The sequence below is a fragment of the Sminthopsis crassicaudata genome, chromosome 5 (genome assembly GCF_048593235.1).
Source record: "Sminthopsis crassicaudata isolate SCR6 chromosome 5, ASM4859323v1, whole genome shotgun sequence".
In the NCBI taxonomy this organism is placed as follows: Eukaryota; Metazoa; Chordata; class Mammalia; order Dasyuromorphia; family Dasyuridae; genus Sminthopsis; species Sminthopsis crassicaudata.
The window spans coordinates 285,712,310-285,737,185 of NC_133621.1; the positions used below are offsets into that span (position 1 = coordinate 285,712,310).

The 24,876-nt window shown below is 38.7% G+C and overlaps 1 protein-coding gene across 19 annotated transcripts in view; it reads right to left on the minus strand.

Annotated features, from left to right (window-relative positions):
* ANKS1B (ankyrin repeat and sterile alpha motif domain containing 1B) overlaps nt 1-24,876 on the minus strand; it is a 1,348,742-nt gene that overhangs the window by 5,313 nt on the left and 1,318,553 nt on the right. For 10 of the 19 annotated variants that reach the window (XM_074267163.1, XM_074267168.1, XM_074267170.1 and 7 more), the window contains one exon: nt 18,000-20,985. The exons of 1 other annotated variant lie outside the window; for it this stretch is intronic. In XM_074267163.1, coding sequence (XP_074123264.1) covers nt 20,875-20,985 — 111 coding nt within the window. In that variant the 3' untranslated portion in view covers nt 18,000-20,874. Of the gene's footprint in view, nt 1-2,193; nt 2,572-17,999; nt 20,986-24,876 lie in introns of those variants that run through there. 8 more of the 19 variants (XM_074267171.1, XM_074267162.1, XM_074267158.1 and 5 more) reach the window with 3 other exon arrangements.

Below are 24,876 nucleotides of genomic sequence, written 5' to 3' on the forward strand. Positions count from 1 at the left end.
TAGGATGACAAAGGAAACATTGAAATATCATTATTAAAATATCAAAAAAAAATCACAACCTCAGGTTAGGAATTGCTAATCTAATACCATGGGAATGTAAACTCCAGTGAGTTTGCACACCAGATGGACACATCTATACCCTGCCTCCTCAATCATCTCTTTATCTTATTCCATCCCCTCCTTCCTCCCTTCCTTCCTCCCTCCCTTCCTCCTTTCTTCTCCCTCCCTTCCTTCCTCCTCCTTTCCTTCCTCCCTCCCTCCCTTCCTCCCTTTGTTCCTCCCTCCTTCCCTCCTTCCCTCCCTCCCTCTTTTCCTCCTTCCTTCCTTCCCTCTTTCCCTCCCTCCTTCCCTTCCTCCCTCATTCGCTCCCTCTTTCCCTCTTTCCCTCTTTCCTTCCTTCCTTCCTTCCTTCCTTCCTTCCTTCCTTCCTTCCTTCCTTCCTTCCTTCCTTCCTTCCTTCCTTCCTTCCTTCCTTCCTTCCTTCCTTCCTTCCTTCTTTCCTTCCTTCCTTCCTTCCCTCCCTCCCTCCCTTCCTTACTTCCTTTGCTCCTTTTCCCTCCTTCCTTCCTTCCTTCCTTCCTTCCTTTCTTCCTTCCTTCCCTCCTTCCTTCCTTCCTTCCCTCTTTCCCTCTCTCCTTCCCTCCTTCCCTCCTTCCTTCCCTCCCTCCTTCCTTCCATCTTTCCCTTCTCTCTGTCTTTGTCTCTTTGTCTCTCTCTCCATCCCTTCCTTCCCCCCTCCTTCTGTCTCTCTGTCTCTGTCTCCCTTTTCCCTCTCTCTCTTGGTCTAGACAAATCTGATAAAGCTTATGAATTCTTCCTCCTTCCCTCCTATCGTGGTCATAATTTTGGGAAGTCCATTCAGCCTCCTTCAACCTCAGTTTTCACATCTATAAAGCGAGAGGCTTGGATTAAATGATCTCAAAACATCCTTGCTACCTTTAAATCTTATGGATCTTTGACCTCTATTTGTATTCTTTCTTCTACAACCTTGCTAGAAGCTGCTCAGGGCAGTTCGGTTTGATTTAGGAAATGTATTAAACATGCTAAATATTAACTGTGATAGATTTGCTATGGAGAAGCTCAACAACCCTTTCCTCTTCCTGCTTTAACAGGAAAAAGTCACTTAACAGATGGCTCATCCATTTACTCATCGGTAACCATTTATTCAGCACTATGTTCAGAGCACTGTGCTAGGCACTGAAGAACACAATAACAGAACATGCTTATCTAGCATTGAGGCAGAACAGAGCAAGTATTTAGCATCCTAATTTAACAGAGGTTGAAAACAGGCTGCCAGAGATAACACAGCTATTTTATGTCGGATGTAGGATTCAAACTTGGGTCCTCTTTCTGACTCCATCAATCCTCACCAATTTCCATTTGAAGAAACTGAGATTCAGAGAGTTTAAAGGGCTTGACCAAGGTCACACAAGGAGATAGCAGCAGGTCCTTCATTTCCGGAAGACTGACTTGTCCTTGAAGAGGTGACGAGTACCAGAGAAACCACTCAGTAATTCAGCCCTGATTTGATTTAGAGGCTTAAATTATCACAAAGGGCAAAGACTTTGGAGTTCATGTAGGACAACCCATCATTTTATTGAAGTGGATTAGAGATGTTATATGACTTTCCTGGTCATATAATTTGTATCCTGCCTTCTGACTGTTGCCAGTTCTCTCAGTCCTAACTCAGGGCACAAGTAGAACAGTAACCACATGGTAGAATCTTTTTGTTTGTTTGTTTTCCTCTTAGGGAACTCCAGAGACTTAATTTTTTTAACTTAATATTTAATTTTTATTGTATTTCTTCTCAATTACATATAAACAACAATTTTTAACATTCGTTTTTTAAAACTTTGAGTTCCAAATTCTCTCCCTCCCTTGATCCCTCCCCTTCCCCCTCCTTGAGAAGGCAAGCATTTTGATATAGATTATACATTGTGCAGTCATGCAAAACATTTTCATATTAGCCATGTTGCAAAATAAAATGCAGACTAAGAACTCAAAAATAATAGTTAAAAAAGTAGACTTCAATCTGCATTCAAACTCCATCAGTTCTTTCTTTGGAGATGGATAGCATTTCTCATCATAAATCCTTTGGAATTGTCTTGGATTATTGTATTGCTGAGAATAGCAACGGCATTCACAGTTCATTATTGTACAATATTGCTGTATTATGTACAACATTCTCCTGGGTTTGCTCACTTCACTTTGTATCAGTTTCATAAAAGTCTTTCCTGTTTTTTTTTTTTTTTCTTAAATCATCCTGATCATCATTTCTTATAACAATAGTATTCCATTGCAATTATATACTACAACTTGTTCAGCCATTCCTTAATTGATGGGCATTCATTCCCTCAATTTCCAATGGCATATACTTTTCACAATGAATGATGTCCTTTCCCTTCCCAGGCCAAAGGTTTCTATAAGATGGTTTCACTCAGTAGCCCAGGACTGATCCTCTCCAAGTGAAACTCTTGTCCTCTCCACCTGAGCTCCAGAACACACAGAATTCAAGCTTTCTGAAAGGTCAGGAGTCACTCATTCAGGTGGGACTTGTTGCCTGGATGTGACCTGGGAAGGAGAGAGGAGGGGAAGGAGATAGATAATAAGGTTTTACAGCTGGGCACAGCAGAAAGGGAAGGGGAAGCAGAAGGAGCTGGCTTATCAGGAAAGGTGGTAAGTTCAATTGTTTAAGTTTGAATTTTCTTCAGAGGTTTACATTTTTTTTTAAGGTTATGTATCTGCTTTATAATATTATTCTCTTTCTACTTTGGGCGCCTAAAGGTTTAATTCTGATAGAAAGTCTTCATCAGTGTCTTGTAGCCTGAGGCAAAACTTGTTTATTTTTTTCAATAAGCATTTATTAAGTGCCAGGCAGTTGCTAAATAATAGTGACTAGATCTGTAATTTTATAAGTGAAGGAACTTCCCCAGAAAGAAATACATGTAGGAACTTAAAACCTGTGTGTGGTGTAGTGGATGAAGCACTTGGCCTGAAGTCAGGAAGACTCATCTATCTGAGATCAAGTTCAACCTCAGATATTTACTAGCTGTGTGATCCTGGGCAAATAAATCACTTACCCCTGTCTGCCTCAGTTTTCTTAACTGTAAAATGAGTTGGAGAAAGAAATGGCAAACTACTCCAGTATTTTTGCCAAGAAAATCCCATATGAGGTCACAAAGAATTGGACAGTGAACAAAAACTTTAAATAGCCCTGATTTTCCTAGGGACACACAACCAGCACATATCAGATTTTCTGGACTCTGAGCTGGGCTCTTTGTTGTACAATAGATATAAAACTCCAAACAGCTCGTGTGCTCTAGGGATATACATTCTATTGGGGGACATAATTGGGAACACATGGGTGCAAAAAACAGGCAAAGTAAAATGGGCGCGGGAGCTTTCCTAAACTGGGAGTATCCTGAAGGACCTCACATAGAAGGGGTCATTTGATTGAGCTCTAAGGAAATGGGAGAAAGGCTGAAGAAAACCAGTCCGTTCACTACTTTGGATAAAGAATAGAGCAGCCCTGACTTGGCATATGGGAATACTCTGAATTCAGAGTCATAAAATTTGAAGCTGGAAGGGGCCTTAGGGAACAGGGTGTGTTGTTGTTGATGATGATGGTGTGCAATCATGTCTGACTCCACTTGGGATTTTCTTAGCAAAGATACTGGAGTGATTTGCCATTTCCCTCTCTAGCTCATTTGCAGATGAGGAAACTGAGGCAGACAAGGTTAAGTGACTTGCCTAGGGTCACAAAATTTGATAATGAATGGCTTACCATTTCTTTCTCCAAAATATTTTACAAATGAGGAAACGGAGGCAGCTAAGTGATTTACCCAAGGTCACACAGATAGGAAGGGTCAGAGACTGCATTTGAACTCAGGTCTTCCTGGTCAGGCTAGAAGGTACTACCTAGCTGCCCAAGTTCAGGTGTCAGTAGTGGACCACATTCAGACCTCAGGAAGCACGTTTCACATCTAATACTGTACCTAAATCCTTTACTTTACAAATCAGTTGGAGACTCAGAATATATGATATGACTTTCCCAGAGTAATAAATCACTATTGTGAGACTGAGCCACATATAAACTAGATAACCTTGGAAGGGGCCTCAGAAACCATTTTTCATCTCATTTTACAGATGAGTAAACCGAAACCCAGCGGGTCAGGTTACGGGGTCCTAGTTCTAGAAGGGACCTTTAAAGGCAATGTAGTTCTATCCTGACCCTCTCTTTTTATAGATGAAGGAACTGAGACCCAGAGGAGTTATGTGCTTTGCTGCAGGTCACACTGGTGTAAGCAATAGTGGATCTGAACTCTGGTCCCTGGACTCTGGAGGAGCACGGACTACAGCATTAGTGTTGGGACTTTTCTCTTCCCCCAAACTAGTGGAGTTTTTGACTGGACTTTTGGTCCCTGAAATGCCATGAGATCCTTGGAGAATATAGATCCTAAATGAAAGATTATTTTTCAGCTGAGTATTTATCTCCCTGCTTTTTTTCCTTCCCCTGGTGCATTGGCTTTCAGCTTTTTGGGTGATCAAAATATCCTCTGCAGACAACTGAACATTGATTTTTGGAAAAGGAAGGAAATTAACCTGGCACCCTGATCACAAAATAGCTGATGCTACTTCTTCCTGGGGACCATTGATGAATTGGCTGCAGACAGCTCACACCTTCCAAACAGAAGCAGCTGGTGGCCATGCTTGATTGAGGTGCTAACATATCCAGGGCACAATTAAATTATGGATCAACTTGATATTGCTTTTGTAGCTTTTTCTTTTATTACCTGGGTAGAATTCTCTTTTGTTGCAAAAAATGTTCAGCATATGCTGAGAAAGAAGTAATTCAATATTGAGTTGCTAAAAAAAAAATGGCTGTAGAACATTTATTAAGTGTCTACTGTGTGTTAGGCACTGTGTTAAGTGTTTTACAATTATCTCATTTGATCCTCATGACAACCCTGGGAGGTAGATGCTATTATTATCCCCATTTTACAGATGAGGTCATTGAGGCAAACAGGGATAAATGACTTTCCTAGTCTAGTATCCTAGCTAGTAAGTTTCAGGGGCTGGATTTGAACTCAAGCCCAGCACTGTGTGGATTACTAGTTGTCTCTAATGTTAGAAATACAACTTTTTTGGTTATTATTATTATTATTATTGTTATTATTATTGTAATTTCCTTCTCTGCAAAAACTGTCAGAGGTTTCCTGACTTTGGGCTCTGTAAGTCATTTAATTGCCTGTAATGCCAGCATTATAATTATGTAAGATTTGTTGTTATTGTTGTTGCTAAGGCGGTTCTTTCCTTTTATATCACTGTACACTAGTCATTTTGTAAATCGTTATCGTGGTAAATATCACATCTTTTAACAGATTTCCCAAATGACATTTGCCTGAAAGAATTTTAGCAACAACCAACACGTGGAGTCCATTGTGTTTTATAAGATCTGGCGGTCACACAATCCTCCATCTGCCTCTGCTTTTCAGAAAGAGCAACCCTTTCTGGTAGTCCTTAATTCCCAGAGGTCAACTGGTGAGTTGTCTTCATGGACATCAGTTTTGAAGTAAGACTGAGGGCGGAATCCCAGGCCCCCAGAGGTAACTCCCCCAGATAAGTTTGGCTCTTTCTTGAGAGGGGAGCCAAGATGGAGGGGGGATTCTGGGAAAGGAGCCCAGCTCTCACCCTGTGCAATGTGGCTGGGGAACTGACATTCCATAGCATTTAGAACTAGGAAGAAATCTTAGAAGTCACCTAGTCTGTGCCCTTCAATTTCCAGAGGAGAAACACAAGCTAGTGATGGGACAAAGTCTGAATTTGAATCCAGATTCACTGAAGTTCTTTTGTTCAAAGTAAGAAATGGAAGAGAATTGAATCAAGTGTCAGAAGACCTGAGTTCAAATTCTGTCTCTGATATTTGCTGTCTGTATGACATTGGATGACATCATCTCTTTGGGTCTCAGTTTACTGATTTGTAAAAATGAAGGGGTTAGACTAGATAAAATCTAAGGTCCCTTCCAATTCTAAATCTGTGATCTTATATGATCCAAAGGAATAGATAGAAATGTATCTTTGTTAAATTTCCTGATAACACAAACCTGGGAAAATTATAAGTCTTATTATATATGAACATATATAATATGAATATTATATCAATAAGGAAAAATGTGATATATAGATAATAACATAATATTTATTATTTATATTATATAAATGTGATATATGATGAATAGTATAATTATTATTTATATTACAATAGGATTATATTATTGATATATTAATGTCAGTATTAATATATTATCATTATTTCATAATATTACTAACATGTAAGTGATATTATATGAATCATAAATTATTTTAAAAATATCTTGATAGGGGAGGCAAGAAACAAGGTAATAAATATTAAGTGATTACAATTTTTTGTAGGTTAGCATTTATTAAGTGCCAATTATGTATAGAAATCTGTGCAAATATGTTGGCAGGGAAGAATAAATTTCAAATCGGTCTTAGTATCTGCTGTAGTGGAATTTATTGAAAAAATTTGTGAATGTAAATGTCGAGCAGCCATTGGCACTAATTGAAAATCTATGGCAAGCTGGAGAGATGTCTCAGAATCGAAAATGGAAAAATGTTTGAATTTTAAATGGCTATTTGCTGTTAACCTAGAAAGTGAACTTGCCTTGGATTCTTGGGAAAATTCTAGACTAAGAGAGATGCAAAGGATATTTTCTGAGCACTTGAAATAGGATGGGAAACCACTTAACCCAAGAGGAGTTCAATAAGGACAAGTCATACCAGAAAAACATCTCATTCTTTTTAGATGGGATTATTAGACTGATACATCAAAGAAATGCTCTAAGTACTGTGTCCCTGGATTTCAACAAGCCATTTGGCAAAGTTTTTTTATGCTATACTCATGAATAAGATGGCGAGATGTTGGCTGGGCACAGTAGCTCAATTGGTTGACTAAAGAGCAGTGATTTCTCAAAGAGTAGTGATTAAGTGACTTAACTGTTTAAGTGATGTCAGTGTAAAGAGAAGTGTACATAGCTCAGTACCCCAGCTCTCTTTTCTATTCAACATGTGAAATAATGACTTATATGAAGTCATAGATGGAGTATTTATCAAATTCATAGGTAAGAAGGATAGGTATTTTAGTGGATTCTAAAATTGGGTCCTATAAAGAACTCCATAAATTAGAATGTTGCTTTCAGTCGCTAGAATGTTGTTGTTTTTAGTCATTTTTCAGTCGTGTCCAATACTTTGTGATCCCAGTTGGGGTTTTCTTGGTAAAGATACTGGAGTAGTTTGCCATTTCTTTCTCTAGTTCATTTTCCAGATGAGAAAACTGAGGTAAACGGAGTTAAGTGATTTGCTCAGAATAACACAACTAATGAGTATCTGTGGCTGAGTTTGAATTCAGCTCTTCCTGATTCAGGCCCAGCACCCTACTCACCGTGCCACCTAGCTGTCCTAGAATTCCATGGCCATGATAACAGCTATCATTGATATAATGTTTTAAGTTCATAAAGTATTTTACAAGCCATGTTATTTTTCTTCGTCTGTACAACAACCCAGAGGTAGATAGTTATCCCCAAGAGGTAACCGAGCTTGAGAGAAATTAAAAAGATTTGTCCAAGGTCTCACAGCCAAGTCTGAGGCAGGTTTGAGTTCAGTACCTCCTAACTCCAGGGCTAGTTATGTGATGTAGCATTGGATGGGAGCTTGGAAGTAATGCCTTCTGAAAATTCTCCCAGTTCTGGAATTCTGTCCTTGCCAAGCAAAGGAATTGTGCGTGATCTTCACTGTCCATCTGCCATGATTATGCTCATTTCTCACCTTGCACCTTTTGTCCATGTTGCCCTCTGCTACTCCTCTCTAACTCTTTTAAACCTATCCATCCCCTAAGGCCCAGGTCAAAAGTGGCTTTCTCTGAAGCTCTTTCTTGATAACTCAGGCCCATACGTGATTTCTTTTCATTTCAATCCCATTGGTCCTGCTTCACTGCATTACATGTTGTAGTTTCTAATAGCCTGCTCTGTTTTGTATTCTAATCATTTCACAGATAGAAATTTGGTCTGCCAGATTCCTTTAATTCCTCTACCAATGACCCTGCCACTTTCCTCACAATGGTTGGAATCAAACCTACTTTGGCCAGCTTTCCAATCCAGACTTTGCTCCATTGCTCTACGGAGATGACCCCAGTTTCTACATAAGCTCCATCAAATCCTCTGATTCTGTTGGCATCCCTTTCTTTATTTTTCTCTTCAGTATCAGAGTAAGAAGGACCCTTTTCCTTAGCAAAGGATTTCAGAGACCACCTGGTTCAAGCCCTTAATTTTAAAAACTGTTTTTTTTTAAATCCAGGTTTTTTTCAGTTTCAGGTTTTTTTTTTTCAGTTTCAATTTTTTCCCTCCACCATCCACCACCCACTGAAAAAACATGGAAAAACAAAACCCGTTAAAAATATGTATTGACATGTGAAACAAATACTAGCATTAGTTCAAAAACAAGAAAAGGAAGAAAAGAAAATATGCTCCAATCTGTACTCTGAGGCTACCCACTCTTTCTGTGGAGACGGACGTTAGTAGGTTTCAACATGAAGCCTTTGGAAATTGTGGTTGGCCATTGTGTTGATCAGAGTTCCAAAGCCTTTCAAAGTTGGTTATCATGATAATGTTGTGACTGTATAAATTGTTCTCCTAGTTCTGCTCACATCATAAAAGTCTTCCTAGAATTTCCTGAAACCATTCCCTTTGTCACTTCTAACTTGCATTTATATATTATAACTTGTTTGCCCCCCTCCCACTGATGAGCATCCCTTCAGTTTCTAATTCTTTTCACCACAAAAGCTGTAAGAAATAGTTTTGTGTATGGGGATCCTTTCCCTCTTAGATCTCTTTGGGATCCAATTGCTTTTGGAACACAATTTCAGATTGCTTTCTGGAATCCAAGTGTTTATAAATGAGGATCCAGAGGTTGAAGAATATTAAATGATGTATTCAAGGTCACATAGGTAGGATTTGAACATTGATTTTTGGACTCCAGGGTTAATACTTTTTTTTTTTTTTTGTTCCACCCATTTTGAAAACTTGATTGCACCACCTCTGGTTGTCTTGTTCTATCAGTTGCTGTCTTAAGTATTGCTCCTCTTTTTCTCCTTCTTTTACTCTGCCATCAATATGCAGAGATCTACTCAAATTTTCCTTTTACTTCTCTATTTCTTCATGTTATTATCCCATCTCTCCTTCCCTTTCAGTGTCATCCATAGCTGCCTTGGCACTTAACTTGCCTTTAACACCAAGAATTCCACATGTCCCAAACTAAGCTAATTATCTTCCCTGCCTAAATCTTGTTTCTCTCTGTGGTATTAAAACTAATCACTTCAACCATATTTGCAACTTTGGCATTATCTGTTACCCATCTCTCTCCCAGTTAGTAAAGCTTACAATTTCACCTCTATGACATCTTTTGCATCTCAATTTCCACTGCTACTATCCTAATATAGTCTTTTACTCCCAATCTCCTATGTTAGAAGTAGAGCAGGGTAGTGTTCCTAAACCAGGCAGTGGTAGCCCTAGTCTATGAATGGCTGCATATCTTTTGGGGCTAGACAGGCAGATGTGGTATCATTTTTAAAAAAATAATGCTATTTCAATATAGATGGTTTCCTTATTATTCTGAGAAGTCTGTCAACAGACCCTGAAAGGGAACCATGATACTAAAAAGATAAACTATCTTTATAAAAGATAAAGATATCTTTATCTATTATTAGAGGATAAAATCCTCTAATTTCTGAGGACATTAGAAAGGTTAATGATAATAATATGTCAGACAGGATTCGAACTTGGGCCTTCTTGATTCCAATAAGGAGTCTTTGCTCTCTTTCTCCTTGGCCATGATGCTTCTTCAGATTACCATCCCCAAATGTCATTCTTTGCCTGACTTTCAAGACTTTACACAATCACTCAGTTGTTTTCTATTCTTTCTGATCCCCTTTGGGGTTTTCTTGGCAAAGACACTGAAGCAGTTTGCCATTTCCTTCTCCTACTCATTTTACAGTTGAATAAACTGAGGCAAACAGGGTTAAGTGACTTACCCATCATCACTCAGCTAGTAAATGTCTGAAACCAGATTTGAACTCGGATAGATGAGTCTTTCTGACTCCAGGTCTGGTGCTCTATTCGCTATAGCACCTTCCAGCTCCTAGCCAGCTGATACTTTTATCTTAAGACTGCCATTCAAAAAGACAGAGAAAGAAAGGGACATTTATACTTCTGGGCTGCACAGTTTAAGGAGACACTGAAAATCTGTAGAGTGTTTGGAGGAGATCAGCCTGGATGGAGAAGAACCTCAAGTCCTTATCACGTAAGGACTTGCTGATGAAATGGGGACAGTTTTGGGGGGCACAGCATGGCTCTGTTCAGATATTTGAATGGTTGTCATATGGAGGAGGAAGTGGATTTGTTCCCTTTGGTCTTAGAGGGCAGAACCAGAAGCAAGGGGGGATGGGAATGCTGCAGAAGCCAGTATTTAACTTTGTGCCAGGAACAACTGTTATATAAGAGGGATCTCTGAGTGCAATGGGCTACCTGGGGAGATGTGACCCTTTCCTCATGGGAGGGCTTCAAGAAGAGAATGGATGGGCAGTATCCTGGGGATTTTTCTTTTTTGGGGGGACACAAGTTGAAGTAGGTGGCTGCTGAGGGTTCTTCCAACTCAAATTCTGTGATATTGCTCCTTTTAAAGCACTGTACACTCAGATGATTGAATTGATATATTTTTGGTGTCTCAAACAGCTTGAACTCTTGCTTTTGTGCCTCTTCTCCCACTATGTCTGGAGTGAATGAATGAATAAATGAACAAATGAATGATAAGGTATTTATTAAGTAACAGTTATATACCAGGCACTGTGCTTAGGGATGTGAATACAGGCAAACAAGACAATCTTCATACAGACAGCACAAAGAAATTCAAAGACTGGAGAGTGAATTTTGGGATACACTCAGCGTGGTCTGGCTTGGAAAAGGCCAACGAGTGATTTGAAAGCCTCATTCTGTGCAAGACGGGATTCAAGGTCACCTATAATAAGCCCAAGGTGGTTCTTGGGGTGTGATTTGAGTATTTGATGGGAGGGATATGAGAACAGGGAGGAAGCTTAGAGTGTTGTGAATTGGTCTGGAAATGGCTGGAAGGTGATAATGAAGTCTTGTTTCTGGTTCCTTCCCCTGCCTTCTTTCTAATACTTTCCTTTTCTTCAGTAAAGTCCAACTTAAATGCTATTTCTTATAGGAATCTTCTCTGATTTCCTCTATGGCAGTGATCTAATCTATTAGATCTCATCTACTACCTTCTTTTCTGTTCTTTAATGCACTTAATAGATGTTGTTATAGTTTGTGTTCCTTTCTTATGTCACTATCAGCTCCAGAAGGAGTTTAATCTGGACTCGGTAATTCCTCGCACATCTAGTTCAGCAGAAGCTCCCTTTATAGGTCAATAAAAACAAAAATGGCCCAGATTTACTTCTTCCATCTTTTGTTCTCTACAAATTCTGCCAAACTGCTTCTGATTCTTCCCTCTGGGACCAAGTACAACAAATCAAATTTTTTTTTCCTACAGGAGATGGACTAGACTTAGTTTACTAGTACAGTCAGGTTTTGATCAGTGCAAATAATGAAACCATAGAATTATTCAAATTCACATTGCATAATTCCATTGGACTACAACCGATGACCATATTTTACATAGTTGTAACTTCAAGTAATATGAATACAACCATTTCACAGGATTCATTTTTCACACTAATCACAACCTGGCTGTATAGACAACAACTTCTACTAATGCAAGTCCCCGCTTTCTCAGCAATTTAACTATTGCTCGGGCAGTTAAGTCAGGTGGCATAATAGATAGAATGTTGGTCCTGGAGTTGAGAACACTTATCTTTTGTGTTCAAATATAGTCTCAGACACTTACTAGCTATGTTTGCCTCAGTTTCGTCATCTGCAAAATGAGCCAGAGAAGGAAATGGAAAACCACTCTAAATCTTTACCCAAAAAAACCCCAAATGAGGTTATGAAGAGTTGGCCATGATTAAAAATGACTGAACAACAAAACATCCTTAAGTTGCTTTTCTGATTGTTTTCTTGTGACCAAAAAGAAAGCTAATTTCTCTTCCCTGTGATGATCCTTCAGATTCTTGAAGGCCATAGCCTAATATTCCCTTTCTTTTGTATTCCATATGATCAATGCTCTTTCTAAAATGGAGTGTTTTAACTTGCATTTCTTTAATCAATAACAATCTGAGGTACTACCTCACACCTATTAGATTGGCTAATAGGATAGAAAAGGAAAGTGGCAAATGTTGGAGAGCATGTAGGAAAATTGAGACACTAATACATTGTGGGTGGAGTTGTGAACTGATTTTTCACCATTATGTAGAGCAATTTGAAACAATACTCAGAGGACTATAAAAACATGAATAATAGGGGAAGCTGGGTAGCACAGTGGATTGAGCATCAGCCCTGAAGTCAGGAGGACCTGAGTTCTAATCTGGTGTGTGACTCTGGGAAAGTCACTTAACCCCAATTGCCTCAGAAAAAAAAGCAAAAAGCAAAAAAACAAAACAAAAAACCCATGAATACCCTTTGGCCTATTGATACCATTGCTAGGTCTGTGTCTCCAAAGAGGAAAAAAAAAGGAAAAAGTATCTTGATGTACAGAAATACTTATGGCCTTTCTTTTCTGGTGGTAAAAATGTAAATTGAGGGGATACCTATTAGTATGCAAATGATTGAACAAGCTGTGGCATAAGATTGTGGTGGAATACTATTGTGCTATAAGAAATGTTAGATATCTCAGAAAAACAAGGAAAGACTTATATGAACTGAAGCAAAGTGAAACGAGTAGAACCAGGATAAAATTTTACATAGTAACGACAATGTTGTAGGATGATCAGCCATAAATGATTTAGCTCTTCTCAGCAATATAATGATTCAGGAAAAACTGAAGGCCTTATGATGAAGATTGCTATCCAACCTCAGAAAAAAGAACTGATGGAGTCTAAATACAGATAGAAGCATATTTTTAAACTTTATTTTTCTTGGCTTAAAAATTTTTGGCTTATATTTTCTTTTGGAAATAAAATAAAGTGGAGTGTTTGGCTACATCATTCAAGATGTGGTTTGACCATGGTAGATGTCTTCTTAGGATGATGGGTTCTTAGATTTGAAACTATAAGAAACCTTTGGGGCAATCTAGTCATTTTACAGATGATGTGACTGAGGCCCATAAAAGTTAAGTGACTTAGGATAAACGTACCATAGATATAATATTGGAAGAGATGTCAGAGGCATCTCGGCCTACCCCTTCTTTGGAAGATCTTCAGTTTATATCTCCTCTCGTCTGTCCTTTACACTAATACCTAGATAATCTTCCGTCGTCCCTTCTCTGAACATATTCCTCCTATACTCAGAACCTCCAGTGCCTCCCCAGTAACTATTAAATGGCCATGCATAAGTTACTGAGCTAGATATCGAGGGCCTTCCACAAGCCACCTCCACGTCGTCTTTTGCAGTCTTATACATGCCAGCCCCTTTCCGTTACTTAAGCCAGACTAGACTATTCCCAATTCCTGATTCTCCATCCCCGCCCTACCACCTCCCTCCTCTGAGGCTTTGCTCACATCGGGACTGAAGTCCAACTCCACCCATTTTAATTCCTCCTTTCTTACAAGGCCCAACTTGATTGTTAATCTCTTTCATTAAAACTTCCTCATTGAAAATGACCTTTTCTTCTTTTGTATCACCCAAAGAACTTTCCTTGGATTTTCTTTTTGTACTTGTTATATTATTACGTGCTTGTGTGTGTGTGTATTCCCTCCCACCCCCACATTAAATTATTGGATTGAGAAGCAGAAGGATGTGATGTACAGAACTCGGCAGTCCTGTGCTGGTAAGGGGCAGGGAAAGACTGACTTCCTAGTTCCAAATCTATAATCCAAGATAGTAGAGAAGCTACTGATCCTCACTGGGGGAGGGAATCTACACACCAAGAGTTCCTCATAGGTCTGTTGTCTCCAGAAAAATTGAAAATAGGGTTTGGCTGCATATACCTTTGTATCCACAAGTGGCTTACTTATATTGAGTGATACTTAAAATTTTGCACAAAGTCTTCCACCTGGCATTTTCAAATTCCCTACAATCTGGCTCCTACCTACCTTTCCTATTTTATTTCATATTAATCCTTTCCATTCTTTGTTCCAGTTAAGCTGCCCTGCCAGCTGTTCCTTTATATGCTTTTCTATCTCCTGGCACTGTTTCTTTGAACTGAGACCACCCCTCTTCCAGCTCAGGTTGAAATATTTTTTCTCCTCACCTTCCTCCCTTAAAACCTTAAGATTTCTTCCAAGGACAACTCGGGTGTTGTCTTATACAGGGGACCTTTCAATATCATCCTCTCCCCTTCCCATTAGTGTTCTCTTCCTATTGAAACTACTTTATGTAACTCTAATTTATATATGAGATTATAGATATAAAATATAATGAATATATTGACATAATATATGTTTACATGACATGTAATAATATATGATATATGAATATATGTTATATATGTAATATATGCACATATGTTTTATATATATAATAACCTTGATTCTATTATATATATTACATATATAATATATAAATTGGGGTTATACAAAATAGTTTCTAAAAGCATATATATATATCTATGTACACATATATGTATATATACATATGTATTTGTACATATGTATATAAATTATGTGTAAATGTATGTAAATTCACTTGTTTACATGTTCTATCCCTCCATTAGAAGATAAGCTTTCTGAGGGCAGGGATTGGTCCATGTTTCTCTTTGTAACTTTGGTGCTTCAGTATATAGCAAACCTTTACTGTTTATTTCGTTTTGTTTTGCAAAGCAGTTGGGGTTAAATGACTTGCCCAGTGTCACACAGCTAGGAAGCATTAAGTGTCTGTGGCTACATTTGAACTTGGGTCCTTCTGACTCGAGCACCGCTGCTCTCTCCATCCCCTGAGCCATCTAGCTGCCCCTCAGACCTTACTGTTTATAGCATAGTACCGGGGACATTGCTAGGCTCCCTAAACACTTACTGAATCAGTAACAATGTGAAAGACTAGTTTCCTTCAAGAGTCCAGTCAAGTCTTTTATGCTACAAAGTGGCTCCCACTAACCACTAATGTTGCCTCTGTTACTAATTTGTGTGTAGTTGGGATACCTATATAATAATATGTTACCTCCTGCTTAGAATGCAAACTTCTTCATGCAGCAAAGCTAGCTGGGCCGCGAGGCAGAAAAGACCCAGCTTTGAGTCTTGCCTCGGCCACTTGCCAGTTGTACAATCCTGAGCAAACCTTTGCCCGCTTCAGTTAGTTTCCTCCTCCTCTGTCAAATGGCATATTACAGTATTTCCCTCTTAGAGTTGTGAGAATCAAAGGAGATTACTAACATTTATTATAAAGTGCTTAGCACTTTATGCTTGATACTCCCTGGTATATGAGAGTACCTTAATAATTGCTTGTTTCCTTTCTTCCTTCCTTGAGTACAGGAACTTTTTCATTTTTGTTTTTATATCACCATATAGTGGGTGCTTAATAAATGCTAATTAATTGAATAAGGACTTTCACCTGAGATTATTGGGAAATAATGCTTATTAGTGAGTAAAATATTTGGATTTGGTTTTTTTTCTCCCCTTTTGCTTGCAGGTAAAACTTAGGACAACTAGAGTGGAATAGTGGAAAGAATGTTACCCTCAATTTCCTCATCTGTAAAACAAAAGTGTGTCACTCCATAGTCTCTACGGTCCCTTTCAGCTCTAAAGCTTGTAAAATATTACATTCCTTGTTTTTAATTTTTTTTTTTTTAAGCAAAGTTTTATTTATTTTCTCTCTAACTCCCTGCAACCTAAGACTTGATGTAAACAGATTTTGGCTCTAGAAATTCAGGCCTGGATCAAAGTCAGTATAATCCCCTAAGCATGGATCACAGGTGGCATTAGCTGAGCTGTCCATATGCTGGCCTGAAAACAACTGACAATCTTTAATGAAGATGGAATGTTCATTCATTTTAGGTAGTGATCTAAGAACAGCTCGCTATATCATGCACTAGGCTTAATTTAGTCATCAAAACAAATTCCGACTCATGGGTCTAGGGCCCCAAAGACATCAGAGGGAATCCAATGAGAACCAGCCTTCAGGCTTCTAAGGACACTCAATATGTTCCCTTACACTTTCTCTAGACTGGCCTAGACTGGGCCATTTGCATGGAACTATGTCAAATACAGGATTCAACTTTTCTGCAGGAGGCACTGGAGGGGCAGCCTGGAACAGCAGGGCAAGGAGGATGGCCTGGGAGGATGGCCAAGTAGGATGGCTCTAGAGCTGGAATGGACCCTTGAGATGGAGACCAACCGTCTCATTTTACAACTGAGGCACAGATGAAATTATTTGCCCAAGGTCATCTAGATACTGTGAATAGGAAGATAGGATCTCAAATTTACAACTGAAAAGGACTATGAAGTCATTGGTCCATAATGCAATTGAAAAATGGAAAGTTGAGTTAAGTAAATAGACTTCCACTGTCTCTGTGTTGCCTAGAAAATGATTGGCAAATTATTCCCAAATGCTAAATTTGTAATGATTAATTTTAAAGAAGGAATAAGTCTGTGTAGATCAAATTTAAAAAATATGTTACTTTTAAGTTATCAATTTCATAGTGATAATTGATAGTTAGATAATACAATATTTCTGCCCTTAAAAAGATTACATTTGAACTCACATTTGTATTTTTAAGCATTTATTAAGTGCCCACTGTGCTATGTGCTGGAATCTCATTATGGTACCTGATAGATACTTAATAATGCTTATTGATTGATTGAAAGATACTTTTCTGTATATGTGTCTTCTTAGATAGGATGTAACCTTACTAAAAATAAGGACTGCTTTTTTTTTTTTTGTATTGGAATCTCCAGCATTTAGCATATAGTAGGTGCTTAAGAAATATTTATTGAATTGTTTGGACATGTATACATATATTTTATTTAATTTATACTTTAACATATGTAACATGTATTGGCCAACCTGCCATTATGGGGGGGGTGGGGGGAAGAAGGGGAAAAATTAGAACAAAAGGTTTGACAATTGTCAATGCTGTAAAATTACCCATGCATATATATGGTAAATAAAAAGGTATATATATAAAAAAGAAATGTTTATTGATTAATGGAAATATAATTTTATGTATACATGTCTTATGAGATAGGATGTAACCTTACTGAAGGTAGAGTTTTATTTTTACTTATAAATTCATTTGAGCACATAGTAGGTACTTAAATAAGTATTTTTTGATGGAGGGTATTCTGCCAGTTGGTAAAATTGGTGAAAATTATGCTTAAGAGACTGCTCATTAATTTTCCTTTTTTCTTCAGAGGTAGCCCTAAATAGCAACTTTTATCTGTGGGTGAAGTAGCTTCAAATATACCTAGATTCAGTTGGAAGGGAGGTGACAGAGACTGCCCAAACTGTGATTTGGGGAGAAGTGAGCAGTAGTGAGCTTACCTGGGAAGTTTGCTGTCTAGTATCTTCCTGTTTGAGTTTAGCACCTCGCTAGCCAGAGTGACTTCTCAAAGCTCTTTCTATATTGTTGAAAGACACAAGCCTTTGAACAGCAAAGTACTGGCTGGCCTACCCTAGTTTCATATGGTCTGAGAAAGAACAGTAGTGTCTGAACTCTAGATGTGTTTTGTTCATTGGTGTTTTAGGATTTGGTGACCACTCACTTGGCTTTCCTATCTCCTTTTTATAAATAATCATAGGACTATAGATTTAGATTTGTAAGTGATTTCAAATTCAAGCCCCCTCCCTTCCTACAACCAAAAGACTGGTTCAAATCCCACCTCGGACACTTTATCATCTGTCCTTAGGGAAGCCAACCTTCCTGGGTTCAGTTTCCTAATCTGTAAAGTTAGAGGATTGAACTTGATGACTCTTAAGTTCTCTGTCCACTTGTGTGATCCTAGGCAAGTCCCTTCACTTTCCCCATCTGTGAAATGGGGAGGGGACTCCATGGTCTTGAAGGTCCCTTTCAGTTACACTCATGATCCTGTAACATAGTAGGTGCTTAATAAATGTGTGTTAAAGGAATGAAAAGAGACAGTATCAGTATCGGGGGTCTTTTCTTCTGTAGGTCCCAGCTATCAGAGATAAATCTCTGATTATAATAGTGATTTGAGGAAGGCTCTTTGAAGCTGTGTTCTCCTGCGTGCCTGCCCACCTTAAAGGGGGTTAGTCAGTTTAATTAAGATTAATTGATTCCAGAAAAAAAAAAAAGTTGAAGGGAGGGTGGAGAGTGAGTCTTGGAAGGAAGGTTGCCTTTCAGGGTCATTTTGTGTCCTTTCCTAAATCCTTGCCTCAGGTTCTTATCAGCCATGTGACCCTCTGGGTAAGTCACTTAAGGGTGCCTCAGTTTCCCCATCTGTAAAATGAGAGGACTGAAATCCCTGGCCTTTTGAAGATACCTTCTAGTTCTAGAACCCTAAAGCTTTCTGATCCATCTTGTTCAAAATAAAATGGCGAGTTTTATGAGTGCCAGTGCAATTTTCTGATGCCAAACTTGCCTACCTGTGCCACAGAACTACCCAGTGGGGTCCCCATCACCTTATTTGGCAGAGAACAGCCTTTGGGAATGCACCTTTTAGGGGGAACTATACAGAGCCAATTTGGGCTGTGGGTTCTAATTCAAGGGTGAGAGAGAGAGAGAGAGAGACAGACAGAGAGAGAGAGAGGCGTGTCAGTGTTCCTTTCTCAGCCTGAGCAGAAAGAGCAAAGAAGGGGAGTCTGAGGAAACTCGGAACCAAGGGGAACCCCTCAGGCGTGGGCTTTTATTTTTGCTGCTCCCCAAATCTGGGAGTGGGAGGCACAGAACGATGCCAAGCATCAGTGACTGTACAACTTCCATTTTTATTATGTGTGCTTTTATAGGATATAAATAATGACAAAATTACAAAATTTATAACTGGAAGCCCAAGCATATTTACACATATGATTCTGTTGCAATGAGGCTATTATTTGCTTAGCTTCTATACAATTTCCTTTGGGTACCATATATTTTTTTTTAGTGTTATTTTTACTGTCAAGTGACTACATACATATCGACAGTGAATAGGCGAGATATGTACAAGGAACTCTTCTGTTCAAGTAATTTAATAACGGTATTAAAAGTTGGTATCACTCTGAGCCATAATCATATTCAACTAAATCAAAGAATGACCAGTTCAAAATGAAGTTCAGTTATTCATCTTTGGCATTCACCAAGTGATGAACATAACTGAGCAGCTCAGTTAGATTTAAAATAAGGTTAATTAATTAAAAAAACATTAAGACAACCACACAATTTATCAATATCGCTATAATGAACTTCAAAATGATTCACAATTTGACTGGTTAGAACAATATACAGTAAAATGCCAGTTTTGTCTATAATGATATTGTACTGTATTTTTTAATAATTCAGTTCTACATAAATATACATTATGGTATCATACAAATACTCCACAGAGACATTAAAAAAATTAAAATACCTTAAAGAAATGTAAGTAAATTTTATTTCATCAAATAGTAAGCAAATGGTCAATTCTTTTTCTTGTTGTTGTTCATTTCAAGAAAAGTTTTATTACTTTGGAATTTCTTCTTTTTAGTTTTTTTTTGCATGTGTTTCATTTTGTTGCTTTTTTTTTTTTTTTTTTTAGAAAAAAGATTTTTGCAATAGAATTTTATCAACACTTCTCAAACACAGTTTCCACCACAGAAATCTCGATAGCAAGGTCCCTAGGTCCCGAATGTGTGTGTGTGTGTGTGTGTGTGTGTGTGTGTGTGTGTGTGTGTGTGTATGTTTGTGTATGTTTTTAAATACACGCCATAAAGATTTTAAAAATTATTTGCAGGGTTCACGGCTATCGGCAACATCCTCCATCTCAATGCTAGCTCTCTTTAATGCAATGACTCGCCTAGTTCTGTTTCTCTGCCTACACAGAGCAATTTGTGCCCCCGTGGCCATGACTGCTCCAGTTTTTTTTTAAAGTGGGAGCAGCAAAGATTTCATTATGCAAAATAAAGCAGAAATACCCTGTAACATTTAACCTCTGTTCCTTATTGTTGCATCAGTGAGACATTCTTTTAATAAAAATATTTAATACAAGAGACACATCTGTGCATAAATTCCTCTTTTTTTTTTAAACCATTCTTAAAATTTAACTCTGCTATAGGATTAAAGGCTATCTTTATAGGCTATCATGACACAACTGATGACATAGAAAACTCACAAGTATAGAAATTAGGAAATGGAATTTCTTGGCAATTATTGGGATTTTTTTTTGTCTGCCTACGATAAATGATAGATAGCAATTCAGTGAGTTTACAAATACTATATGGTGCAAGATCTTTTCTGATGTTCCTTTAAAACTGCCAATAATGGCAAGAGTCACTAGAAATGCTGTGTGTGTGTGTGTGTGTGTGTGTGTGTGTGTGTGTATGTGTGTGTGTGTGTGTGTCTGGGGAGGGCTGAGGAGAAGGATGGGAAATGGTGGTGGGGGGCTCTCAACTCCCTCCTCTTACGGACTGCAATGGGAAAGTCTTGGATGCATTCTTCGGTCATTGGTTCAGGAAGAACATTGCCAGAAAAAGCTGGTGCGTGGGGCCTTTTGTGAGTGACAAGGCCACGCGAGCAGCGCAGACTTCCCCGTTGGCGGGGTGGAAAAGTCGCCACAAAGGAAGGCTGGGCTGTGACTGCTTGGAGTGCAAGGCACAACAACGACGAGAGGGCGGTTTAGTATCAGAAAATTGTAGTTTCATACTTGGTATTTATTCCCCTTTTGGCTTCCTGTCCCGGTTCTACAATCCAGGGTAGGTTGGCGAGAGTCTTTTGTTCCGAAGGGTCTATCTGCTTTAAAACAAAGACATGGGCATTTTTACTTCAGGGGAAGCAAGCTCACCTGAAACAAAGCACTTTGCACCTGAAAACCTCGTAATAATGCAATTGTTGCTATTCCTATAATTTGTATGACTGTTGTTCTCATTTGATAGATGGGGACCTGAGGCTTGGGGAAGGATCTCGGATTTAAGAGCTGGAAGGGAATCTTAGAAGGCATCAAGTCCAAGCCCTTCTTTGTACAAAAGAGGAAACTGCCTAGAGAAACGAAGGGCAGCTAGTTGGCACTGAGTGCATAGGGCATGAGGACTCATCTTTGCCAGGTCCAAACTGGCCTCAGGCTCTCACTAGCTGTGTGATTCTGGGCAAGTCACTTAACCCACGTGTGCCTCATTTTCCCCAACTTGTAATGAGCTGGAGAAGGAAATGGCAAAAAGTGCACAGCAGAGAACAAAAGTGAACCTACAGGGAATGCAACGTATAGTGTTTATGAGATGGGCTTCCTGAAATGGAAATTTATCATCTCATATTTTGAATCTTCTCTTATCCTCTGCAATGGAATCCTTTTTTTTTCTTTTTCTATTTTGTATTTAAGTTTTAAATATAAAACAAAAAAAAAAAAAAAGAGGAAATGATAAATCACTAGCTGTGTGATGCTGGGTAAGTCACTTGATTTTGTTAGCCTGTTTCCTTTTAAAATGAGCTGGAGAAGGAAATGCCAAAGAATTAAAAAAAAAAGTGCACAGCAGAGAACAAAAGAAAATCTACGAGGAAACAAAGAAAAGATGGACAGTTCTACACTCAATGGATAGTGTTTATTAGATGGACTTTCTTGAAATGGAAATTTATTGTCTCATATTTTGAATCCTCTCTTATGTTCTATTGTGTACATGGAATCTTTTGCCCACCTTTTTGCTTTTTTCTGGTTTTGTATTCTTTTTAAATAAATATGTAAATTTAAAAAAACAAAACAAAAAAGAGGAAATGACAAATCACTAGCTGTGTGACACTGCGTATGTCTCTTAATCTTGTTTGCCTGTTTCCTCATCTGTAAGGTGAGCTGGAGAAGGAAATGGCAAAGAATAAAGTAAAAAGTGCACAGCAGAGAACAAAAGAAAACTTACAAGGAAACAAAGAAAAAATGGACGATTCTGAACACAATATATAATGTTTGTTAGGCTTTCTTGAAATGGAAATTTGTCTCATATTTTGAATCTTCTCAACTGTTCTGCTGTACACATGGCAATCTTTTTTTCTTTTTCTATTTTGAACATAAAATTTTAAATACATATAGATATATATCCATAAAAAAAGGAGAAAATGGCAAATCACTAGCTGTGTGATCTGGGCAAGTCAGTTAAGCTTGTTTGCCTCAGTTTCCTCATCTGTAAAATGAGTGGAGAAGGAAATGGCAAAACATTCCACTATCTGCCAACAAAACTCCAAATGGGTTAATAAAGAATCAGATAAACTGGGGAAAAAACCAACAATAAAGGAGAAATGAAGCAATTTGGCCCAGCTGGTAAACAGCAGCTTGAGATTAGGATGATAGGATCATAGAGTAGAACTAGGAGGGACCTTGAAGCTCATTTAATCCAAGCCCCCTTATTTTATACAGAAAGAGGCCGAGTCTTGGGGAGGTCATATCTTGCCCAAAGTCACAGAAGGTGTGAGTATCAGCGGTGAGATTTGAGGCTGACTTCTCTAAAGCCCAGGCCAATATTTTTCTCACTAGGCCATACTACTATGTCCAATATAAAAGATATTGGATTAGATGCAGATTTAGGAATCAAACTCAGTTTTCACAGGTTCTAATCTCAAGGCCCTTTCCCCTAAGGCCTCTCATGCAGATCAAGATTTAGTCTACATCTGAGGAGATATGTTGAAAAATGTAATTTTGGACCAATTCTATTCCAAATTGAGATTTCAGTAAAGACCTAAAGAGAAAAATCAAAATCAAATGCTATAAAAGGCAATATCAGGTTGGTGACATTTCCTGTATGTTGGGGTATGAGGAGGATGCAGTTCCTCAAAACACTGTATCATCTCTTGGCCATTTAGAGGAGCAAGGGTAGGAGGAGGATATGGTGAGCCATAATGGAAGGAACACTAGATTTGTACTTGGGGGACTTGGTTTAGAATCCTGGTGTGGCCACTTTACTAGCTGCAGATATTAAATGAAAAGATTTGACCAAATGACCTCTAAGTTCTTCAGCTTTCAACCCTGTGATCCCTGATTCCCAGAACTAGAAAGTAGAAAAACTAGGTGCTCCTCTTAGCTCTCGACACTAATATGTTTCCAGTAAGTCTCGTTAACCAATTTGGGTCTCAGTTTACTCATCTGGAAAATGAGATTTAGATAAGAGAGTTTCTGTTGTCCTGCCCATCACTAAATCCCTGATCTTACTTGGTGACTGTTCCTTAGTTTCCCAATCTGTAAAATGAGGGGCTTGGAATAGCTGCCTTTGAAGTTCTCTTCTCATCACCAATCCACAGCCTTATTTCTTGATTGCTCCGACAGCCTCCAAATCAAGTCTCACACACGCACGAGGGGGAGTTTTCACCAAGGTCATTCTTTGTTCGTTTTGTATTTGCTGCTATTGTGAGGTTTGTGTTGCTGCTTCAGGGCTGTGGGATTTGTGTCCATCTGGCAATCTTAAGAGTAGATTTTGAGCTATGTACCTACTAGGCTACACTGAAGATTATATATATTTTCAGGAGCAACTAAATTTTCCTCAACAAGAAGGAATGGGAGCCAAGGGAAATTAATGTGAACAATGACACCAGTTGTGTGTGTGTACAGCAGATAGGACCTTGAGGCTGTGAATGTGCACCAATCTCCATCCTCCGTTTTCACCGTCCCTGGTGGAGGCCCTTCAATGAATATTCTATCAGCCCTTATGCCACCCAATCTTTTATGTTCCTCAGAAAGATGTCTTAAGGGACCCGATTAGTGTTGGATGTAGGCACTTGGTATGAATAATTTTATCAAGCCAGCAGTGAAAATGGGCAGAGAGGTGTAAGGGAAAAACCAAGCAACACACAGAAAACTTGCTAATCATCTATCAATCCATCTCCAAGGCCTCCGAAAGGCAGCTGAACCGTGGTGGGTTAGCAGTAATCTTTAATTATCGCCAACCTCTAACCAGGGAACACTTTTCCCTGAAGCTTGGAAAGTGTGTGAGAGAGGGAGAGAATATGTTTGTATGTGCAGCCATTGGGAAACTGCAGTACCTGCGGGGGGTGATCTTGGTTGTCTAGATCAAAGATTAGAGAATAGAATAGATTTAGACCTGGAAAAGACCTCAAAAGTAGAAAAGGTGGTCAATTCAAGGTTTGGGGTCAAAATCCTACACCTGATGCTTGATATCCATATGACCTTGGAGGAAATCACTGAAACTGCATTTACCATCTGTAAAATGTGGGATTTTATTAGATCGCCATATGTTTGGACGATTGTAGATTTAAAGCTGGACCTCGGAGGTCTCTCAGCCCAGACTCCTCATTTTATAGAAACTGAGGTCCAGAGGGCTAAGTTACTTCATCAGGGTCACAAACGGGCTTCTAGATTTAGAAGGAGAATAGATCCTGTAGATCATGTTATAACGGTGGCATCTGAATAATACCAATGCTTATTAAAGAAGTAAAGGGAAGGGGAAATATGTGCATGTCTAAAATGGATTTGGACTCAGGGTAATGGGACCACCCTCTCACTCCCCAGCCTCATTGAACTATACTGTTGTCTCTATGGGGATACTAAACGGCACTATTGTTAGGGAGTGGACTTGAGATCTCATATTAGAATGGATTTCAGGGGCAGCTAGGTGGCGCAGTGGGTAGAGCACCGGCCCTGAAGTCAGGAGGACCCTAGTTCAAATCTGGTCTCAGACACTTAACACTTCCTAG